The sequence below is a fragment of the Cetorhinus maximus genome, chromosome 22, assembly GCF_964194155.1.
Source record: "Cetorhinus maximus chromosome 22, sCetMax3.hap1.1, whole genome shotgun sequence".
Taxonomy (NCBI): domain Eukaryota; kingdom Metazoa; phylum Chordata; class Chondrichthyes; order Lamniformes; family Cetorhinidae; genus Cetorhinus; species Cetorhinus maximus.
Genome location: NC_135900.1, coordinates 30,847,082 through 30,862,149, shown reverse-complemented (window position 1 = coordinate 30,862,149; position 15,068 = coordinate 30,847,082). Strand labels below are relative to the sequence as shown.

At 42.2% G+C, this 15,068-nt stretch overlaps 1 protein-coding gene across 11 annotated transcripts in view; it reads right to left on the bottom strand.

The window, feature by feature from the left end:
• The window catches only part of ankrd26 (ankyrin repeat domain 26), a 193,824-nt gene that overhangs the window by 23,328 nt on the left and 155,428 nt on the right, over positions 1 to 15,068 (bottom strand). For all 11 annotated transcript variants that reach the window (XR_013580202.1, XM_078568012.1, XM_078568013.1 and 8 more), the window contains one exon: positions 13,354 to 13,466. Coding sequence is in view for 10 of the 11 variants with exons in the window: in XM_078568012.1 (XP_078424138.1) it covers positions 13,354 to 13,466 (113 nt within the window). In the remaining variant the exon portion in view is untranslated. The remainder of the gene's footprint in view (positions 1 to 13,353; positions 13,467 to 15,068) is intronic.

Below are 15,068 nucleotides of genomic sequence, written 5' to 3'. Positions count from 1 at the left end.
CACATTAAGAAAGGCCAATTTCTGCCTGGAGCTGGTAAGTGACACAAACATTTTAAAAGCACGTAACTAACTTAGAATGATTCCCAATCACGCTAGTATCTGAGGGCAGAATTTTCCCAGAATTGCATGAAGTGCTGTAGCGAGTGGGTAAAATGGAGTCCTACCCGCCGATGAAAATGGTGGGTTTTCACGCTGTATCGCCCTGAGCCCATTATTTATTCACTCCCGTGAAACAGACCATTTCCATGGCGGGTGGGCTCACTCACCCACCCACCATCACCCTGCTGTTGCATCATACCAACTGCCATCTTTAAAAGGCAGCCGCCAGCAGAGCACTCATTGCCACCAGCTCACCACCGCTGCCTGGGAGACATGGCCAGCAAAGGAAGAAAGACCGCAGCTTCCGCTTCAACGACGGCTCCTTCGAGCGACTGTTGGATGCCATGGAAGCCCGCCGGGATGTGCTCTACCCCAGCTCTGGCCCCAGGCTGGGCAGCAAAGTCACCAACCCGGCTTGGGAGGTGGTGGCAGCAGTGCTCAGTGCGAAAGCCCTGCAGAGGAGGACAGCCAACCAGTGCCGCAAAAGGATGAAAGATCTCCTCCGTTCCGCCAGGGTAAGTCACTCTTTTCATCACTCCTAATTCTCACACTCACAAACCCATCACACATCCACAGAGCCCTCACTCACTGCCAGTGCAAGGGATATCACCATTCACTCTTTCACACACACTGTCATTGTCCTCATCCAGTCCATGGGACCACTCACCACCCACACAGGCGAGGGATACTTATCATCTGGCCAGGCAGGCATCCTGATACACTCTCCCCATCTCTATCCATGCAGGACAAACTGGCTTACAAAAGGAGGAAAAAGTCGCAGACAGGTGGAGGAATGCTGGAGATCAAAGTTCTGACAGAATTTGAAAACAGCCATCTAACTGGCCGGCAATGACTGGGACCGGTCCTGTGCTGACAATGAGGTCAGCGCTGCTCTACCAAGTGAGGATCCAGCAGTGCAACATCCATCAGACAACCATGCCTAGAGTGATGTGCCTTCTTTCACAGGCCACTGCCATGCACTAATTATCTCCCCTCGCTTTCGCAGGCACATCTACCAAACAGCCGGCAGAGTCTATGACCCAAGGCCTCCAATCGAGCTCTGAAGAGGCATCTGGAGGCACCCTCTCTGAAGTCCTGTCACAACACTCACCCACACCCTCCACTAGTGCAGAGACACACACCTCGGTGGGACCTAGCTTTAGAGTAGCCTTGGGATCACAATCTGGTGAGCATATCGCAGTTTCTGATCCACAGCAGGCGGAGGCAGGGACTTCCCAGGTCCTTAAGACCATAAGACATAGGAGCAGAAGTAGGCCATTCAGCCCATCGTGTCTGCTCCGCCATTCAATGAGATCATGGCTGATCTGATAATCCTCAACTCCACTTTCCTGCCTTTTCCCCATAATCCTCGATTCCCTTACTGATTAAAAATATGTCTATCTCAGCCTTGAATAGACTTAACGACCCAGCCTCTACAGCTCTCTGCGGTAAAGAATTCCACAGATTGACTACCCTCTGAGAGAAGAAATTCCTCCTCATCTCTGGTTTAAATGGGCGCCTCCTTACTCTGAGATTATGCCCTCTGGTCCTAGACTCTCCCATAAGGGGAAACAACCTCTCAGCATCTATCCTGTCAAGCCTCCTTAGAATCTTATATGTTTCAATAAGGTCGCCTCTCATTCTTCTAAACTCCAATGAGTACAGGCCCAACCTACTCAGCCTCTCCTCATAAGAAAATCACTCCATACCCAAGGTCAACCTGGTGAACCTTCTCTGGACTGCCTCCAATGCCAGTATATCTTTCCTTAGATCAGGGGACCAAAATTGTTCACAGTATTCTAGGAATGGTCTAACTAGTGCCTTGTATAGTTTTAGAAAGACTTCCCTATTTTTATACTCCATTCCCTTTGAAATAAAGGCCAACATTCCATTTGCCTTCCCAATTACCTGCTGAACTTGTATGTTAGCTTTTTGGGATTCATGCACAAGGACTCCCAAATCCCTGTGTGCTGCAGCCTTCTGCAGTCTTTCTCCATTTAAATAATTATTCAGCTCCTCTATTCTTCCTGCCAAAGTGCATAACCTCACATTTTCCCACATTATATTCCATCTGCCAAGTTTTTGCCCACTCATTTAACCTGTCTATATCCTTCTGTAGACTCCTTGTGTCATCCTCACCACTTGCCTTCCCACCCATTTTAGTGTCATCCGCAAACTTGGCGATAGTATATTCACTTGCCTCATTTAAGTCATTGATATATATTGTAAATAATTGAGGCCCCAGCACTGATCCCTGTGGCACTCCACTAGTTACAGGTTGCCATCCTGAAAATTCCCCCCCTTAACCCAACTCTGTCTTCTATTAGTTAGTCAATCCTCTATCCATGCTAATATACTAACCCTAACACCATGGGCTCTTATCTTATTAAGCAGCCTTATGTGCGGTACCTTATCGAACGCCTTTTGGAAATCCAAATATATTACATCTACTGGTTTCCCTTTATCTATCCTGCTTGTTAACTCTTCAAAGAATTCGAATACATTTGTTAGGCATGATTTCCCTTTCATGAAGCCTTGATGACACTGCTTGATTAGATTATGTATTTCTAAATGCTCTGCTATTACATCCTTTATAATAGAATCCAACATTTTCCCAATGACAGTTGTTAAGCTAACTGGCTTATAGTTATCTGTTTTTTGACTCCTTCCCTTTTTGAACAAGGGTGTTACATTGGCCTTTCTCCAATCCTCTGGGACTTTTCCAGAATCTAAGGATTCTTGGAAGATTACTATCAGTGCATTCACTACTCTGTAGCTACTTCCTTTAATATCCTAGGGTGCAACCCATCAGGTCCAGGAGACTTATTGGCCTTTAGCCTCATTAGTTTCCCTAGTACTTTTTCTTTAGTGATAGTTACTGTATTTATTTCCTCCTTCCCTTTTGCCCCTTGATTATTTAGTATTTTTGGAATGCTATAATATCTTCTGTCGTGAAGACTGAAGCAAAGAATATATTCAACTCCTCTGTCATTTCTTGGTTCCCCATTATTATTTCCTCAGCTTCATTCTCTAAGGGGCCTATGTTCACTTTGGCCTCTCTCTTCCTTTTAATATATTCAAAGGAACTCTTACTGTCCGTTTTTATATTACTTGCTAATTTATCCTCAAAGTTTATTTTCTCTCTCTTCATTATTTTTTTGTTGGGTTTTTAAAACTTTCCCAATCCTCTTGCTTATCACTAAACTTTGCCACAATGTATGTTTTGTCTTTCAGTTTGATACTGTCCTTAACTTCTTTGGTTAACCATGGTCGGTTTATCCCCTTCCTTGAATTCTTCTTCCTCATATCTTTGTTGAGAGTCATGAACTATTTTCTTAAACGTTTGCCATTGTTCATCAACTGTCTTTTCTGGTAAACTGCTTTCCCAGTCCACTTCAACCAACTCTGCCCTCATTCCATTGTAATTAGCCTTGTTTAAGTTTAGCACAGTTGTTTCCGACCCAAGCTTCTCACTCTCAGACTGAAACCCCAGCACTTGGAGGACTGCTGGAGACCAGATGTTGCTGAGTCTGAGTCAGATGATAAGCCTCTAGATTCAGTTATGTCGCAGTTGCTGGAGCTGCAAAGGCAAGCTAGGGAACATCAGGAAGGGATGTCCGCTGCACTCCTCAGATTGCAAGGCACAATGAAGAGTCCATTTTATTATGTTTAAAAGATTGAGTGAAGGTACTTACTTTTAAAAGGACAATGGAAGATTTACCCTGGTGGTGGGAAGAGGTCCTATAAAAGCTGGGAGGAGCTTGGGACTTTACACAGAAGGCTACATTTCTGCTGAGAGTGCAGTGTAAAATATAGATGTAGCATGGGATTTTTGATTGTGTTAAGAAGTTAATGGAGATAACTTTTCTGCAGTTTTGTGTATTTGTTGCCTACTAAGTAATGCTGAGTTGATGTTGATTTTAGGCTTAAAATGTATAATTTTGTTGTGCAATTCTTTGTGTTGGTCAATGGGAAATTCAAATTTCTTTTTAAAAGTTATCAGTCTTTATGAGGATTGTAACAGCAGTACTGTGATTTTATTTAAAGCAGTGTTTTGGAGATTGATTTCTGCAACTCTGCTCATTTTCCCAAGAAAACTGAATGAGTGGCCTTTTGTTTATTGTTATTTCCTTCTCACAGATAGTGGAAGAGGGATTGCGGGTTTAACAACAGTGATAAGTATTGGACTTCAGTGCCATCTGGGGTGAGGTGGAGAGGTTAGCATAGAAAGAATATCCCAGGTTGCGGAAGAGTAAATCTGGGGTCTGTGAGAAAGGTAAGAATGTAGTTTGACTTACTGGATAATTCCTCGTGGCTGGCCGTAGTGAAGTAGGGTGGATAGTGATTTTTTCATTTGTTCATGGAATGTGGGTGGTGCTGGCAAAGCCAACATTAACTGACAAGGCCTAATTGCCCTTGAAAAGGTGGTGATGAACTGCCTTTGTGAACCATTACAGTCCTAGCTCACTGTAGCGCCACAGATGATCTAGCCTCCTATGGTCGAGTGAAATTCAAGTGCCCAGGAATGCCTATGCCCTCATATGAGCTGAGCCATCCATGTTAAGAACTTCCAAAGATCTGCTAGGTAGGAGTTCCAGGATTTTGACCCAACAACGATGAAGGAACAGTAATATATTTCCAAGTCAGGATATGTGACGTGGTGGGGAAATTGCAAGTAGCGGTGTTCCTATGCACCTGCTGCCCTTGTCCTTTTAGACAATAGATGTCATGGGTTGGGAGGTGCTGTTGACGAAGCTTCAGTGAGTTGGTGCTGCAACTTTTGCAGTTGGGGCACACTGTTGCCATGGTGCACCAGTGGTGAAGAGAGTGAATATTTAAGGTGATGGATGGGATGGCAATCAAGCTTTGTCCTGGATGGTGTCAAGCTTTTTGAGTATCGTTAGAATGACATTCAATCCAGGCAAATATAGAGTGAGCTACTTGCCACCGTACAGTCTGTGGCCTGCTCTTGTAGCCACAATATTTTGTAGTGTTAAGTCTCTGGTTAATGGTGACACCCCACCAGCCCAGGATATTGATGATGGGAGATTCAGCGATAGTAATGCCATTGAATGCAAGGGCAGATGGGTAAATTCTCTCTTGTTGGAGTTGATCATTACCTGGCACTTGTGTGGCATGAATGTTATATGCCAATTATCTGCCTAACCCTGAACATTGTCTAGGTCTTGCTGCATGCATGCATGGACTGGTTCATTAACTGAGTATTGGGGAATCAAACTGAACACTGTACTCTGATCTTATGCTGGAGGGAAAGCCATTGAAGGAGCAGCTAAAGATGGCTGGGCCTAGGACATTGCCCTAAGGAACTCCCTCAGTGATATCTGGAGTTGTGATGATTGTGCTGGGTATGACTCCAGTCAGTGGAGAGTGCCCCCGCACACCCCCCACTTTCACTGCTTTCACTTTCCCATGGACTTCAATTTTGCCAGGGCTCCTTGCTGTCACATACAGTCAATGCTGCCTTGATGTCAAGTGCAGTCACTCTACCCTCGCCTATTTCCAAGCTTTGCCAGCAGTGGGCGATATGTTAGCACTGTGAGATTCGTCCTTTAATAAGAGGCATCCTGATACTCAGAAATTTGACAGCGATTCCAATCTCAGGGATGAATCGAGTGAACCTTTTCTAAACTGCTTCAAACGCAACTATATCCTTTTACAAAGGAGACCAAAACTGTAGGCAGTACTCCAGATGTGGTCTCATCAAGGCCCTGTACAACTGCAGCAAAAATTCCCTACTTTTATATTCCATTTCCCTTGCAATGAATGCTAACATTCCATCTGCCTTCCTAATCACTTGCTGTACCTGCTTACTAACTTTTTATGACTCATCTACCAGGACATCCAGATCCCTCTAGAGGAAAATCAGAGCTGTACTGTTGTGACAGTCTTTACCTAAACCGCGTTGGGACCAGTGTTCTGGCAATTTGTATATCTAGGGCAGTAGAGACGGCTTTAAATTAAATAATGGCAGAGAGGGGATCATGTGAGGGGAGATGTGGTAAATTAAAGGCAAATGACAAGGTAATAGAGCAGGATAGCAGTTTAGGTAACAAGAATGTGGCAGGAAGGGACAAAGCATACAAACTTGAGTGCACCAGCAGATAAGGCCACAGATTGCAAAAATGGAAAAAAAAGACAGAATTAAAAGCTCTGTTAGGGAGGGGGTTCCAGGATTTTGACCTAGTGAGAGTGAAGGAACAACAATATATTTCAAAGTCAGGATGGTGAGTGGCTTGGAGGGGCACTTCCAGGTGGTGGTGTTCCCATGCACCTGCTGCCCTTGTCCTTCTAAATGGTACCAGTCGTCGGTTTAAAATGTGCTCTCTAAGGAGGCTTGGTGAGTTCCTGCAAAGCATCTTATAGATGGCACACACTGCTGCCATTGTGTGTCGGTGATGGAGGGAGTGAATATTTGTAGATAGAGTGCCAATCAAGTGGGTTACTTTGTCCTGGATGGTGTCAAGCTTCTTGAGTACTTTTGGAGCTGCACTCATCCAGGCAAGTGGAGAGTACTCCATCATAATCCTGACTTGTGCCTTGTAGATTGTGGACAGGCTTTGGGAAGTTAGGAGGCGAGTTACTCACCACAGGATTGACATAGCCTCTGACCTGCTCTTGTATTTATATGGCTAGTCCAGTTCAGTTTCTGGTGAATGGTAACCCCCAGAATGTTGATAATAGGGAATTCAGTGATGGTAATGCCATTGAATGTCAAGGGGCAATGGTTAGATTCTCTCTTGTTGGAGATGGTCATTGCCTGAAATTTGTGTGGTGCAAATGTTACTTGCCACTTGTCGGCCCAAGCCTCCATATTGTCCACGACTTGCTACATTTGGACATGGACTGCTTTATTACCTGAGGAGGCGCAAATGGTGAAGTAGGGTAATTGAAATAAATCGATATTAAAACTGATATTAAGATGTGCATTAACAGCTTCAAAAGTAGACAAATGCAGTTATGAGCATTGACAGCTTTAAGTGTAGTTATGTGAGCTCTTTCTCAGCATGATGGGAAATATAGCCAACACAGGCATGATGGGTATGGTACTGTGGGAACCCAACTAATAGTCACAAGTCATAAAACTTAATGACCTTCACAGAATGGGTAAACAAATGTTAGGGCGATAAGAGCTCAGATTGGGAGGCGTTAGAACCGAGGCATATCCCAGCCTTCCAGTGAGATAACAGAGACATTTGAAGCCGGAATAATTCTGCTGATTAGGTATGTAACTGGAGGTTGTACTAGGCAGTATAGTGAAAAGTGATAACCAAAAGATATAAATATGCTACATAACCTTGGTATCAGGGACACACACAGTATAACCAGACTGTGTCCTTCCACCATATGCTTAAATAAAACCTTTGCTTACTGGAAATTGTCAGACTTGGGAGGTCTCATCTTTATACCACAACAGTGCTGAACATTGTGCAATCATCAGCGAACATCCCCACTTCTGACCTTATGATGGAAGGAACGTCATTGATGAAGCAGCTGAAGACGGTTGGGCCGAGGTCACTACACTGAGGAACTCCTGCAGTGATGTCCTGGAGCTGAGATGATTGACCTCCAACAACCACAACCATCTTCCTTTGTGCTAGGTATGACTCTAATGAGCAGAGAGTTTTCTTCAATTCCCATTGACTCCAGTTTTGCAAGGGCTCCTTGATGCCACACTCGGTCAAATGCTGATATGACACTTGACGGGCAGTCACTCTCACCTTCCCTCTGGAGTTCAGCTCTTTTGTCCACGTTTGAACCAAGGCTGTAATGAGGTCAGGAGCTGAGTGACTCTTGCGGAACTCAAACTGAATGTTAGTGAGCAAGTTATTGCTAAGCAATTGCTGCTTGATAGCATTGTTGATGACCCCTACCATCACTTTACTGACATTCGAGTAGACTGATGGGGCAGTAATTGGCTGGGTTGGATCTGTCCTGCTTTTTGTGGCTATGACATATCTGGACAATGTTCCATATAGCTGGCTAGCTGTACTGGAACAGTTTGGCTAGAGGCGTGGCAAGTTCTAGAGCACAAGTCTTCAGTACTATGGCTGGAATATTGTCAAAGCCCGTGCCTTCAGCCGTTTCTTGATATCACGTGGGGCGAATCGAATTGGCTGAAGACTGGCATCTGTGATGCTGGGGACCTCTGGAGGAGGCCAAGATGGCTCATCCACTCGGCACTTCTGGATGAAGGTTGTTGCAAATGTCTCATCTTTTGTATTGATGTGCTGGGCTCCCCCATCATTGAAGATGGGGATATTTGTGGAGCCTCCACCTCCAGTGAGTTGCTCAACTGCCCACTCACCAACATTCATAACTGGATGTGGCAGGACGGCAGAGCTTGGGTCTGATCTGTTGATTGTGGAATCATTTAGCTCCGTCTATTGCTTGCTGCTTATGTTGTTTGGCACGCAAGTAGCCCTGTGTTGTAGCTTTACCAGGTTGACACCTCATTTTTAGGTATGCCTGGTGCTGCTCCTGGCATGCCCTCCTGCACTCTTCATTGAACCAGGGTTGATCCCCTGACTTGGTGGGAACAATAGAGTGGGGGGATATGCCAGGCCATGAGGTTACAGATTGTGGTTGAGTACAACTCTGCTGCTGCTGATGACCCACAGTGCCTCATGGTTGCCCAGTCTTGAGTTGCTAGATCTGTTCAAAATCTATCCCATTTAGTATGGTGGTAGTGCCACATAACACAATGGAGGGTATCTGCGTTCCTCCAATTCTGGCTTCTTGCACATCTCTGATTTTAATTCTACTATTGGCAGCCGTGTCTTCAGCTGGTGAGATCCTGAGCTCTGGAATTCCCTCCCTAAACCTGTCTCTTTATCTCTCTTTCCTTCTTGTAAAAATTCCTTAAAAACTACCTCATTGACCAGGTTTTGGCCACTTGCCTTAATATTTCCTTACGTGACTTGGTGTCAAACTTTGTTTGATAATGCTAACATGGAGCACCTTGGGACGTTTTACCACATTAAAAGGAGCTACATAAATACAAGTTATTGTTGTATGGGCTTTAAATCTTCCCTAAAGTGTTGTGCCCAGAACCATCCATAATACTCCAGCTGACGCCTGTGACTCATAAAGTTCTAAAATGATCTCTCTGCTTTTATATTTTATGACTTTATTGATAAACCCAAGTAACCCATATTTTGAAGCCATCTCATCAGCTTGCTCTGCTTTCTTTAAGGATTGTATATATAGAAAACAAGGCCTCTCTGTTCATGTACACTTCTCAAAATCATGCTATTTATACTACATAAATATAATATACTATATTTCCATATTAGTCTTCACAAAGTGCATCACTTCACTGTTCTGTATTGAGCTCCATTTGCCAAGTTTCTGCCCATTTCACTAACCTGTCTGTCATTCTCAAGTTGACAACTACCTTCATCAACATCTACTACATTGCCAAGTTCCGTATCATCTGCAAACTTTATGAGCTGGTATTTGAAATCAGTGGTGAAACAACAGCACTCACTGCTGACCTTGAAAAAAGCTTCTTACTAAGAAATAGCATTTCTGTGGCATGGATTTTCCATTTCCTGAAGGCAGATTCAATTAAGGGGATCTCCACGAGTCCAGCAGCAGCAATGAGCAAGCATGGTTAAGCAGCCAAACACACTGAAGCGTTCTCACAAACAGCAAACCAGGAAGTTAAAATACTTTTAACTTAAATTTTCAGATCGCAAAATAAATGATGATTGGACTAAGACAGATGATAAAATAGCCTAAATAAACTTAAAATAAATGTTTCAAAAATATATGGATTTATCCAAAGGGAGAAATTTGACATTTCACAAATATAAAGTTAACTTTCAGGGCCAGTGAGGGTGTTTAGCAGTAATTATAAACTTAGAATGCTGCTAAAAACCCAGTCACTCCTCATTCAATAAGGTGTAATTTTTTCAAGGGTTTTTACAGAGAGACAAACAACAAAGTGGAAGTTATCATCAATTCACTTTGGGATTGCACTTTGGGGGGAACCTCAACAGCATTTCCGTTGAATCGCCGACAGCAATTTATGAATTAATCTGCGCATGAGCAGATTCCCAAAATTTCTGTCAGTTTCAGTGGTGTAATTATGACGAGCATTGACAGTTTTGCCATCATTACCAAGAGAAAATCTGGGCCTCTAATGCTACTTCCTACACCGAGTCTTAAGGCATTTATAAAAATTAAAAATAGACTCTTGGAGAACACCACTGAAAACCATCTCCCACTGTGAAAAATCTCAATCCACTGCCACACTTCACTTCCTGTCACTAAGCCAATTCCTCATCCATCCCTCCACTTCCCCTTTAACTGAGTGGGCTTTCATCTCCTTAGCAAAAATCCAAGTGCACTCTGTCAAAAGCCTTCTGAAAGTCCATATACACATCTTATGCACTACCTTTGATCAACCTTTTCTGATACATCATCAAGTATTTCAATCAAGTTAGACAAACACGGGAGTATGGCCTTGAGATAGAGGATCAGCCATGATCATATTGAATGCCAGAGCAGGCTCGAAGGGCCGAATGACCTACTCCTGCTTCTATTTTCTATGTTTAACAAATCCATGCAGCGCTCCTTGATTAACCCATGCCTTTCCAAATGAAAATTTATTTTGTCCAGGATAATGGTTTCCAATAACTTCCCCACCACTGATGTTAGGCTGACTAGCCTGTAGTTTCCTGGTATATCCCTTTCTTGAATAGTGGTATTATAATAATAATAACCTTCCAGTCCTCTGGAAGTAGTCCTGTACTGAATGACGATTGAAAGATTGTGACCAACGCCTCTGCTATTTCTACATTTGTTTCTTTCAGGAACCTAGGATGCATTGCATCTAGATCAGCAAATTTACCAATTTTCATAATACTAATCTCTTTAGTATGTCATTTCTATCTATTATTATTCTGTCCATAACATCCCATCTTTTGTATTGCTGAGAAAAAGTCATGTTGTTGAAGAGTTTTATCTTGCATCCATCAGGACAGTTTGCAAGAATACCAAATGTAAAAGGAACAACAATTTATACTTCACGAGAAGAGAGTACTGATTGGTTGGCAAGTGGATTCTGATTGCTAGAGGCGTTGCCATGGAGAATGCACCAGTTAACTGATGATTAGCAGTCTCGTAAATAGGGCCCAAGCCATTTGCTCACTGTGCAAGCTTGTTGCTGAAATTGAGCGCTTCAAAGCCATCCTATGAGAATGGTTATCCTGACCAGATCATTTCGCACTATATATCATGCAAACTCATGAATGGGTATAAGGCCACAACTTTTGGCCCTGAAAAGTGCCCAGTCTACCTCAGATCACCCTGGGAGTGTGAGGTATCTCAAAAATTTGAGCAACAGGTGAAGCTACCCGTTGTATGCTACTACTATGTGGTAGTAATACAAGTGGTGTCCGCCACTAACAGGACGCTGCCAGCAATCCAAAAAGACATTCTGCCTATCAAACAAATGATTAATGTGGTGTATAAATTTCAGTGCCAGTGTGATGCTAGGTATGTAAGCCATAGGTCCCAAAGACTGGCGGATCTTTCAAATAGCATGTCCCTTTGGCTGTTCGCAATGGGTAAGGTCTGATCCGTACCCAACCAGCCTGAGTTTGCAAAACTCAAAACAGTGCCCAACATTAGATGTGATTCCACGATTGGACAACATTTGCTAAACAATCCTGAGTGTGCTAAGAATTATGCTGACAGCCAATTCAAGATTATCAGTCAGGCTCGCAGTGTGGCTCACTTACACGTGCTAGAAGCTACATTTATTAATACACAGGGCCCTGTTCTTTGCAGACGGAAATAACATGTACACACATTGCGCCTGTTTCAATTAAACAAAATGGGTGACAGCATTTCTCTGGTTCATTCCCCAGGACAATGCTTTGACCAGAGTCAACCTGCCCAGTTTGAATTTAAACAAAGCTTGGCAGTTAACTGGTACATTCTCCATGGCAACACCTCTACCAATCAGAGTCAGCTTTCCAACCAATCAGCTTTCTCTTCTGAAGTATAAATTGTTGTTCCCTTTACATTTAGTATTCTTGTGAATTGTCCTGATGAGTGCAAGATATAAAGCTTCAACAACATGTCTTTTCTCAGCAAAACTCAAGTTTTGTACTACCAAATGACCATTTGTACTCCTCTTTAGCCTTTAGTCACATCCTCTGCCTCTACATGAAAATTTTCCTTTGGGTCCTTAATAGGCCCAACATTTTCCCTAGCTAAACACTTACACTTTATTTATTTACAAAATACTTAAGGGTTCAACTTAACGTTGCTTGCTAACCTTATAACTTCGCGTTGCCTCCTGCATTTATTTCAATTCCCTCCTGTACTTGGCTTCCTGGTTAATCTTGCTCCTGACATTTTTCATAAGTATCCTTTTTCTGTTTCATTGCAACTTTTATATCCTTTGTTATCCAAGCTTTGGAATGCTCTATCTTTTTCCTCCAAAAGGAAAATGCCCAATTTGAATCTGAGTTTTCTCTTTCCTGAATGCCCTCCATTGCTCTGTTACCTCTTTATCCTGCAATTGTCTTTTCCAATCTACCTGTGATAAGTTCTTTCTTAAATCACTGACATTAGCTCTTCTCCAGTTGAGCATATTTATCTTTGTAATTTTCCTGTCTCTTTCCTTAGTTACTCTAAACCAAATTATGTTAGGGTCATTGTATCTGTTACCTCTTTATCCTGCAATTGTCTTTTCCAATCTACCTGTGATAAGTTCTTTCTTAAATCACTGACATTAGCTCTTCTCCAGTTGAGCATATTTATCTTTGTAATTTTCCTGTCTCTTTCCTTAGTTACTCTAAACCAAATTATGTTAGGGTCATTGTAGTGAGATGATCTACTACTGTATCCATTTGCCCGAATTCATTTCACAGATCCAGATCCAACCCTGCTTCCTTCCTTGTTAGACTAGAGGTATACTGATCAAGAAAGTTCTATAAAGAACAGGAAGAGGTGCCAAGCCACTACATCAGACATGAGGTCTGAATTCTGGGAGTCTGAGTGCAACTCAGAAGAATGCCATCCAAGTTGGAAATCAAGTTGAGGGGACTCAAACTGATGGGTAAAATGATTAATTGTATTTAATTCTGGTGGAAAAGTATGACAGGGAGGATGATAAAAAATTACAGAATGTGGTTTGATGCTGGAATTGCAGGATATATGTAAAACATTTTTAAAAATACAGTCCAGATAGATATTTTGAAGAATTTAATATCATACCGGTGTAGTTCTTTCTGAAGCTCGTTGTTTCTTTTCATTTCCTGAGCCAGTCTGGTTTCTACTGACCGCTTAAGCTCTACAAGCTTCTTTACTTTTTTCCTTTCAACTTCAACCTTTAAAAATAATGTATTTCTTTTTACTTAAGATTAATACATAAAGATGTATATCTGTATCACAATTAAATTAGAAAGATAGCTACAAGTGGAAGAAATCAGTAATTATGAATATATTAATTATCACTCGCTATATTTTGTCACATATACTTACAGTTTGAGCTCATGAAAGGTTTAATTTTGTAATTGGCCATATTGTGCAACAGCACTATTGGTCTGTGCAAAAACTGTTAACATGAGCATTAATGAGCAATGTTACTAGAGATAATCTCAAAACTCTACTACATAATTTTTCAATAAAATACAATATTTTTCTATATTATGCACTCTCACTACATGAAGTAAGCCCTTAACTCCAGTAAGTAGCGAAAATTTTCATATGCTGTGCCATATAACAGTTGTTATGGGATGTGTAATGAGCCAAAACAAATTTCCAGTTAATTGTTATTCTAGTCATAATAGGACTAAATGCTTGTAATTTCAGAAACTTAAGCCTCATTGGCATGGATTTCGCGGTCAGTAGCAAATTAACTCAATTAAGTTACATTTGCCTAGACCTCCTATGGACTATTCTGCTAGAATTTGTGGATCCCTCTACAGTGGATCTTGGGACCTGTGTGAACAGGGCGAGCATGGATGTAGAGATGGTAGAATCCTTACTGAGACATGCAGGGGAGAATTTTAACCCCAACAACTGAGCAGGTTTAAGTCAGGTGGGAGGGCAAAGGGTTATATGAACCTGAATCCCAAACACAACCAACCCACTTCCAGTTTTAACGAAGGTGGAATGGGGTCAGGCAATCAATCCACTTCCAGCAGATGGGCTGGCAATTTAACTAATTTAAGAAAGCGGGTGAGGCAGGGGAACGAGGTTAGCAACTTCCTGATTTTCATGTTTAACTGCACATTTGTGGTTGCATAAGTTGCTATCTGACTTACTCTTTACTCTTGAATAGTACTGATAACTTCACCGTTATTTTTGCTGCAAAATTCAGGCAATATTTTGGCTTATCTTTAAGGCAATGCTCGGCAAATTCAATGCATTTATGAAAAGGAACATATAAATTAGAAGCAGGAGTAGGCTACTCGGCCCTTGAGCCTGCTCCGCCATTCAGTAGATCGTGGCTGATCCAATTTTAACCTCAAATTTACATTCCCACCTACCCCTGATAACCTTTCACCCTCTTGCTTTTCAAGAATCTATCTACTCCTGCCTTAAAGATTTTCAAAGATTCTGCCTCAACCACCTTTTGAGGAAAAGAATTCCAAGTCTCACAACCCTCAGAAAAATGTTTTCCTCGTCTCTGTCTTAAATGGGCGACCCCTTATTTTTTTACAGTGGCCCCTTGTTCTATATTCTCCCAAAGAAGGAAACATCCTTTCCACATCCACCCTGTCAAGTCCCCTCAGGATCTTATATGTTTCAATCAAATCGCTTCTTACTCTTCTAAACTTCAGCAGATACCAGCCTAGCCTGTTTAGCCTTTCCTCATAAGACAATCTGCCCATTCCAAGTATTAATCTAGTAAACCTCCTCTGAACTGCTTCCAATGCATTTACATCTTTCCTTAAATAAGGAAACCAATACTGTACATAATATTC